This window comes from Bradysia coprophila, chromosome III, assembly GCF_014529535.1.
Source record: "Bradysia coprophila strain Holo2 chromosome III, BU_Bcop_v1, whole genome shotgun sequence".
Taxonomy (NCBI): Eukaryota; Metazoa; Arthropoda; class Insecta; order Diptera; family Sciaridae; genus Bradysia; species Bradysia coprophila.
This window is the reverse complement of record NC_050736.1, coordinates 5310549-5319477: the sequence shown is the minus strand read 5'-3', so window position 1 is coordinate 5319477 and position 8929 is coordinate 5310549. Positions and strand designations below refer to the sequence as shown.

The window sequence follows — 8929 nt, the reverse complement described above, 5'->3', positions numbered from 1 at the left end:
GAACGTAGAAGAGGAGTGTTCTTATTCAAATATATTTTTAAGAGAAATATTAATCAAGATACAAGACATATATATCAAAACTAACATAAAAATATATTTATTTACATAAAATACAAAAAGATATTATCCTGGTTGTAGTTAGGAGATAGTGATGATGCTATTAAATGACAAAATCTACAAACTGCAAAGATATATATTTTCAGAGGAAAACAAAATAATTTTTTTTTGAAATTTAATCGATAATACGTTCGTAGAAGTCACATTTCTTATCATAAATCCCCGAACACAAAGCCAACTATTTTTTTTATTTTTTTTTAAACGTTTAAAAATTTCGAAAAAGATATCCGGTTTGGTTATTGATATCAGCTTTTTACCACAATGGCTAACAAAATCATTAAAATTAATTTAGTAATATTGTGGCATTGCCAGTGTGAGTTAGCACAACACTTCTGGCAAAAAAAAACAGACTCGAATTTATCGATGACCAATATTTTCTATTTTACGAAAATTTCTTATATATATTCGTAGTCACTTAGCTTTTTCACAATTTGTCAGACAAATTTACATCAAACACTTTTAAATAACAGACAAAACTGCTGACCTTTCGAATTATTTATAAATAGGAGAAGTCGCAATGGATATACATTGCTTATCAGTACAAACGGTTAGCCATTTGCTATCGATAACAGCGACAAGAATAAGCGATGAACTCTGGCTAATGTTTCCTTATGATACAAATATTGAAGTGAAAGATCTTGTTTCGAACTCCAGAAGATGCTCTAAACAATGAAGTAAGAGGTTTAAAGATTCCGTTGTGTTACGCTTGGAATTTTTTCAAGAGGCACAACAATATGTCCATTAAGGCTTAGATGTAATCAAGTTGAAGAACCTTATTGGTTTTTCCATTTAAATTTCCATTTTCATAACTGGCATTAACGTGAGTTAATTATGCAAATAGGTTTAACGCGAGACAACTGGTACGTTGAATTCACATCGCGTTGCCGATTCGTTGTCATGTAGGTTACTACCGGCAGCCGGTACATACTCGGTATATTCAACATTACAGCTGTAGTCTACTAAAATATCGTTTATTTGAAAGCAGAAGACGTTGAGCATAATACATAAGTGCTTAGTGCCCATTTTAACGGCTACAACATTAGATTACAACATTGGATTACGACACCTCGCCTTCGTCTCGCATTAATTCGCACCTCTACACGCCGTAATCTACTATTAGAAACGGCTGGACATCACTGTTAGCGATATCGATGACAAGAATGAGCAACGGATTACTTCTGGCAGATTCCAAACAATATGTGATTTTTCTGACTCTTTCACACATCGACCGTTAAGATCTGTCTCTTTCACACTTTTGTGATTGAGAGTTCACTTAAATGTAACTTGGAATATAGTATCCATAGTGAACATATGAACAAATGTAATGTGGATATTAGCTGATTTTGCCAGCAAGATGGATACTGAAACTAACGAAGTAAACGATTTTGTATTACAGATACAATGTACCTGGCACATCCGTAATAAGATGGTAACAAGTGAACGATTTAATAATTATATTTCGCATGTTGTCTGTGGAAGGTTAACCGTTTCTTTTTTCGATTTGTATTATGTTTAACCTTTTGTTTACAATTTTGAAAAATTATTTCAAATTAAAACGGACGAAATTCTCTAACCAATAAATTTACATTGATACTCTTTCCGTTTGTGATTAGCAATAAATTCCGGTATTACTTATAGCTCCAAAAATTTCTTAAACAATTTCTTTTCACTAAAACATACTCTGCTAAACTGCCAAATAACCGAATTGTAATTTCAAAATTTAAATGCAATAAATCAAATTCTTATTGACTGTTATGAAACGCCATGAATTCTACGGAATAGTGATCACGTTATTGAAGCTGATATGCATTGGTCTAACTAAAGATGAGTCTAAAACTATATTCGATGTGAAATTAGAGCTATAGAAAATTATTACATTCGTTAAGTTTAGCAAAAAATTAAATTGTTAAAGAAAAATCTAAAGGAAATTTATTTACTGTTAGATATTTGTAAATTAAATTCAATTATTTCTTACTAAAATGTGACTTTAGTGTAATCTAGATATAATTTAAAGAAATCAATTTTTCGAACTATTAAAACTCTAAATTTAAAGAGAAAATAAAATTGGCTTTGATTGAAATTGTAAAAAGAAATGTAATTTAAGTTGCACAAGAAAACATTTTTAGTGAGGAAGTGTGTAAGGAGAAAGCTGTGTACTTCTCCAGAAACGACTGTGATTAAGGAGGCAGGTGGCCGAATGTTATATATTATGTACGAATCATACACTTAAAGAGGAAAATGTGTACAAAAATGTGAATCGTATATTAAACAGTTCTGTTTTCGTTGACAATATGATTTAGTTGTAAAAACAAAACTTATTTTCCAAGAGATGGTTAATTTCGTAAGAATTATGTTTATGTTTAGTAACTTACCTTATTCCCTTAATCATTGAGAAAGATTTTAGTTTTTGATCAATAAACTTTTACGAATTATTAAAATGGTGTATTTTACGCGAAGAGTGCCCTCTCCTCTTGGACCACTTGAAGATAATTTTTTGTCATGAATCTGGGCTGCAACTACTGCTCACGCTCCTAAAACTAATTTTATATTCATCCTAACGAGCAAATGACGATACTGGCAACTGACTCTTCTTAGAGACGTTAAAAGGGAAACTGTTATCCGATTTATTTTGTATATATGACATATCTGTATTATCTGCGAGGTTCAAGTATGTTATTGCATCAGACTGTTGGAGTACTCCAAGAATATCTAAAACCTGTTATCACGTTTGACTTTTGACTGACAAATCGAATTCTCATTGAGGAAATACTGAGCAAAATCTGCCGAGGATAGCCGAAACTTATCAAAGAATCTTGACCTGGCACAGGTGGCAATATGTAATTATCGAAAACTTCTTTTGATTCATAGATTGACCTTAAATCTTATCAGAGATGAGTTAATGAAAAACCGAAATTATGCTTCGGTTAAGACCGAAGTATTATTAACCTATCACAGACGTCAAGCATATTAACAGTTTAACTATCCGATCTATTACTTCATTTGATCGAAGATTTTCATAGATTGATTTCAGAAATCTTTTACGACATTTGTTTTGAACATGCTTTTTGCTATATAAGACCTCATTACTCAGAACTTGTTGTTTATTATTGCTGTCGTTGTCGATAACAGATGACAGCCGTCGTACTTGTAGAGCATACGACATCCGTGAAAACCTTTCGAGATCACGATTCTCTCATTTTTGGTTAATTAGTAACTTTGACGAGTCTAGCTTCATCTTCTTCATGGTTTCGCTGAAAAGTTTTAGATTAACTGAACCAAAATCTGTCTATCTCTCTCTGTCATCTCTGAATCTATTATTACAATAGTTTTAAATTTATAATGCGATGTACTTACCTTTAATTTATATTTACCATCCAATAAGGAACTGCTAGTAAAGCGCTAGCAATATAACAATTTCGTGAAAGATGGATGACATCTAGTAAACTAGTTCTAAAGGGAGTGTTACTACTGTGGAAAATACTTCTACGACGAGTAATGATACCTTTCTAGAAAAATGTTTTGATTTCGGGTCAGAGCATGTCTTGCCTACTGATTGCATTCGCTACATTCAATTGAACAAAACCTTTTTTTCTTCAAATTATTTTATTAAAATTTTTTGTTTTTTGGATTTCGTAACTTTTTGTTACCAATTTTTTTACCGCCCTTGCTTCTTTGCTCTTTGTCGTTGTTAAACCTTTTCTTTTTGGCGTCTTTGCCACCAAACCCCTTACTGCTGTCCCCTCTGCGCTCTTTGTCGTTGTTGAACTTTCTTTTCTTGGCGTCTTTGTTGTGCATAAACTTTGGAACATAACCACGTTTTCTGGACGTATTTGTCATCGTGAATAAATCTGAAAGAAATCAAACGGAAAATTGAAATCTCCATTTTGTTATCCAAAAACCAGTATTTACCCTTATCTGGTTCCTCTCCTACTTCTTCTTTGTAGTACGCAGCATCATCATCTTCGTCCGTTCGATCGTCATCATTTTCATCCTTTCCTTGTCGTTTGAAGCTCTGCTTGTCGTTCAACTTACGATCGACGTTTTCACTTTGGATTTTCTTTCGCTCCAATTTGAGTCGTCGTTTCTCTTCGCGCTGAGCCTGGATGGCAGCCAATTCTTCTTCCGTTTTCACAACTTGCTTATGATAAAGAATTTCACCGGTGAATAAACCATCTTCAACCTTGACCAACTCGATTGTTAATCTGTAAACGAAGTGAATAGTAAACTGATTGCCATCATTGTGGACAACTTTCAATTTGAATGTTTACCTCGGTCCAATTTCATGCAACTTAATTTCTGACTTGTTATTCTCAACGTTACCGCGTGATTTTAGCGTTTGCGGTAGAACGACATGACCGTCATCATCATCTTCGTATTCGGAGTCGGTAGCGACGCTAAAACGAAAAAGGATGTGAAAAATGTTCAAAAATCCGGCAAAACGAAATGCTTACGAAGTTAAAAAGTCGGCAATGTCTTCGCATTTTCCCAGGTTCGGTATTTTCCCGACGACAACTTTCTTTATTCCACGACTCAAGCCAACAGGAGCTACAGTAACACTATAGTGTCGCCAATCTAACAGTTGAGTGACTGGATTGTACGATATTAGCACACATCGTTTGATATTGGACAGATTCACCTGAAACCGAAGCAGATTTCTCAAATTCTATTCTACACTGCTGTTTGTATCTCGTTCATGGTGTATACAAGGGACAAAACAGAAAACTAAGATGGTAACAACTCACTAAGTAATGGACGCAAGTTACAAATAATGGGTTTGGTCACTGTATGCATGTTAAAGCAAAATGTTCTTACCGTTGCCAAATTGATCGTTGGATACATGTTCTGGAACGTTGATGCCATCAACTTCAAATGCTTCCCTTCACCGGTAAAATTATTTTGTATGATGAGAGGAGCCTGCTGAAACGCCTCTTCGTCCACGAACTGTCGACGATGCAACGCAATAACATCTTTAGCCAATGTAAATTGATGAACTTTGAATGTTAACGTCGGTCCACGGGGAAGCCGAGCCACTTTAAATGACAGTTGATTTTTCGTTTTGTTGAACACGCACATATGTGAAACGTGAAACACTCCCGACAAACTAACAAAATCTTTAATTTTATTGTTTTTTCGCTCTTTTAGAGCCGATGCAGTGAATGGTTCCATCATTCGACGGAAATCTCTGGTGAGGTCCGATATGTATAAACACGGCAGTCCGCGATGTAAAACGAATGAATGTGGGGCTGTAACCACTTCGTTCGGTTCTAAATCGATTGCCGATTTATTTTTACGTAGACTGCGACCCTTCTTTTTGCCCATTTTGATTAAAAAAGTTCAGATTATTCTACTCCAGATGATTCAAGTAAATGAAAACAACGACCACGTGAAAATAAATGTCAAATGACAGCAACGCGACAGTGTTGACAGCGTTCATAGGAATTTTAAAACAGATTTTTTTTGAGTCTAGTACGACACAAAGATGCGAAATAAATTAAAAATTTTATTTAGGTGAAGCAATCAATTTATGAGAAAATCCTAATAATTCCCTTGACTGAAAGTCAGGGTCTTATGAAAGAAAATACCCTTAAATGTCCGTAACGCTAAGTTCACTTTGATATTTTGAAAATGTTCTACATTGGCAAAAAACGTTAAATACAGAAAACGTCCGTAACTCGAGTAATTCTTTACCGATTTGCAAAATTTTGGTTTTAATCGATGGAGAATGAAAATCATGAGGTTAAGTTCGTAGATGGGCAATATTGGGGTAATGAGATGGGAGTAATAAATGATGGAATTTGTTTACGTACTGTCCGTTTGACAAGAGGATCGCCACGGTTCAGCAGGGGGTTTTGAACATTTGTTTTTTACACGTTGGCACACGTGCTCTTGTCAGATTCAAGATTCTTTTTACGAAGGTTACGCTGATTATACTTTGTGAAAAAGGCCAATACCTTGCAAATATGTCACATCTTGGACAGAATTTGACACTGCAATATCTGCAACATGAAAAAACTAAATGTTCGAAACCCCCTGAAACCCCGTGCTTCCACCTACGTAATATACACAAACTAGGTGAGCCAATCTTAATTTATTCTCAAGAGAATTTTATTCCTTGTTACCACGATAACTTCCGTAATTCTTATCAGATTTTCAAATTTTTTGTGTAATTCGACGAAGATTTTTGAGGTTGAGTTTGCAGATGGATAATGTTTGAACAACGAGATGGGAGAAATTCTTCACAGACGCTTTTCCTTGTGGACTCGATAACGCGAGTAATTCTTTACCGATTTTCAAAATTTTGGTTTTAATCGACGGAGAATGAAAATGATGAGGTTAAGTTCGTGGATGGGCAATATTGGAGTAATGAGTTGGGAGTAATTCTCAAGAGAGTCTTTTACTTGTTACCGCGATAACTTCCATAATTCTTATCCGATTTTCAAAGATTTTGTCTTAATTGACGAAGATTGAAACTCTTGAGGCTGAGTTTGCAGATGGATAATGTTCGAACAACGAGATGGGAGAAATTCTACACAGATGCTTTCTCTTGTTACCACGCGATAACTTGAGTAATTTTTACCCGATTTTCAATTTTTTTGTTTTAAATGACAAAGAATGATATTGAAGTAGTGAGTTTGGAGTAATTGTAAACATAACTTGTTATACCACGACATTTTTGCAACGGATTTCCAGAAAAATTTCTTATCTGACGAGTTGTGAAATTCTGGATTTCTGGTCTAACAATTAAGAAGTACTTCCCAAAAGAGTTTTTGCTTGCTTGCTTGAGAAACTGATAGCTCTAGTAATTCTCAGAGGCTTCAAAAATCAATTTCGACCAGTAGCGTAATTCATGTGGTTAAACTCGAACATTGGAATTTAATCGGACTAGTAATCTGGGATATACGACAATTTTGCGTGAAATCCGTATTCTAAAAAAAAAATTTTTTTGTTCCTAAAATGTTTGAACTAGTGTGAACTTTGCGGCCAGAGCGAAGCGAGGGCCGTAATTCACACGAGTTTTATTTTTTCAAGAGGTAGGCAAGAAATACGCCACCTTTTCAGCGCTTTTAGAAGACTATATAGGAGACTCATATTAGGAGTAAAACGTACGTCGCTAGACCTTCCACTCATTGCGCTTTTTAGGAGACAATATTCAATCGTTGTAAATATTGTTTGTTTGTATTCTTCTCAGTGTATGTATAACGTATAACATACTCAAAAATGCCTCTCCTGATCACATCGTGTTATAATTTCCTATTTTCCATGTTTAGGCTTATGAATATTTGAACGAGTGTGAACTTTGCGACCAGAGCGAAGCGAGGGCCGTAATTCACACGAGTTTAATTTATTCAAGAGGAAGGCAAGAAATATGCCATTTTAAAAGAGTTTTTAAGTACTCATACTTATTGGATGTAAAACATCGCTCGCTGAACCTTCGATTCACGCTGCTCTGAAGAAAATTAAATAAATTTTGAGTTTTCTAAACACCCAGTGAAAATAAAAGAGATACTCAATTAATGATGTAGCAAAGAGACTAAGAGACCATTCTTGTTTCGCTTTTTCATCTGACTATAATTTTGTGTTTTTCAAAACAACAGCTTTTTTAAAAATGGTAAGACAACTGAGACTGGAATTATTGAAAGTATTGATAGTCAGTCAAGGGAAATGACCCACCCAAGTGGTGGGGCCTAGTTATCGGGTGGTAATAAACTGATCGGCGAAAAATTTGGTTTTGCTCTACTGAAAATTATCGAATTATACCAACGAAACCCAATCAGTATGTAAAGAAAAAAAGGAAAATTTCAGTCGATCAAAATGGTTTTTTTGTATATCAGTTTATAGTATTCCATTTTTATCGACATTTGATGTGACATTGCCACTTAATGGCTAGATGGAGACGGTTAAATCTGTTTCTTGCTTTTGTTAAAGCATTAACCTGTTACAGATGGCAAGCATATGACCAGTACTAATTTCGGGTGTATTACTTCCATCGATCAAAGTATTTTTATTCTCTTGATTTCAAATCTTGTACTTCAATTATTTTTAACATGCAATTTGCTGTATAAAAGACCATATTACCCAGAGCTTGTCATTTGTTGTCGTCGGTATCGATAACAGATGAATAGCCGTATGAGACAGGGTAAGAATCTTGGACTTCGTTTATGTATAGCCACACATTTTGCTATATATACGAGTTGTCGATTGTTGTCGATAACAGAATCAGTGCTTATCCCTTCATTAGATTCCTTTTGATGTACGAGCTGCTTATGGGGATAAAAAAACCCTTAACTAAATGTTTAGTAAATAATAAACTCTCAGACAACACACCAGACATAAGATCAATACACAACATAATTTTGACTGTAGTCAGAATACTATCTTAGCGCAGAATTCACAGCTGAGACACTTGAAGATGAGTTTTCTTCAACTCTATAAGTATAGAAAACACACAATCATCTCTCACTAGGTTCTTTCGGATCTCCCTTCATGAATTCGTCAGTCGAGAGAGTGGTTCAATCTGAGGGGGTAAAAACTGTATGTGATTTTTCTGATTTTGTTGATTTTTTTCTTCAAAAAAATCTCTTGACTTTTCTTGGTTTTCTTGCAATTTTCACTATCTGCTTCTATTTTACAGTAAAAATATACAAGAGTTCAAGTTGACTTGAAAAAATGAAGAAAAATCAACAAAATTGGGTAGTTTATACTCCATTGGTTCAACACTTCGTAGAAAATCTCCAAGGCAATCTTTTTTTTCTTGATAGCCATGGGTACAAACTCATACTGGGTATGCAATTTGATCCCTTATCTGCAACTT

The 8929-nt window shown here is 34.6% G+C and overlaps 1 protein-coding gene across 1 annotated transcript; it reads right to left on the bottom strand.

Annotated features, from left to right (window-relative positions):
* Positions 1 to 3701: 3701 nt before the first annotated feature.
* On the bottom strand, positions 3702 to 5511 carry LOC119079886 (protein Peter pan). Its single transcript, XM_037187972.1, has 5 exons — positions 4930 to 5511; positions 4569 to 4753; positions 4386 to 4511; positions 4027 to 4319; positions 3702 to 3965 (listed from the first exon to the last, which is right to left on the bottom strand). The coding sequence occupies exons 1-5, from the start codon at positions 5434 to 5436 to the stop codon at positions 3724 to 3726; spliced, it is 1353 nt and encodes a 450-aa protein (XP_037043867.1). The 5' UTR covers positions 5437 to 5511; the 3' UTR covers positions 3702 to 3723.
* Positions 5512 to 8929: the final 3418 nt, after the last annotated feature.

Bases quoted from the DNA above. Each gene is read 5' to 3' on its own strand.
- LOC119079886 (XM_037187972.1), bottom strand. From the start codon at position 5,436: ATGGGCAAAAAGAAGGGTCGCAGTCTACGTAAAAATAAATCGGCAATC. The intron at 4,512-4,568 runs GTAAGCATTTCG...TTTTCGTTTTAG, and splicing joins ATTGCCGACTTTTTAACTTC to CGTCGCTACCGACTCCGAAT. The intron at 4,320-4,385 runs GTAAACATTCAA...CTTCGTTTACAG, and splicing joins TTGCATGAAATTGGACCGAG to ATTAACAATCGAGTTGGTCA.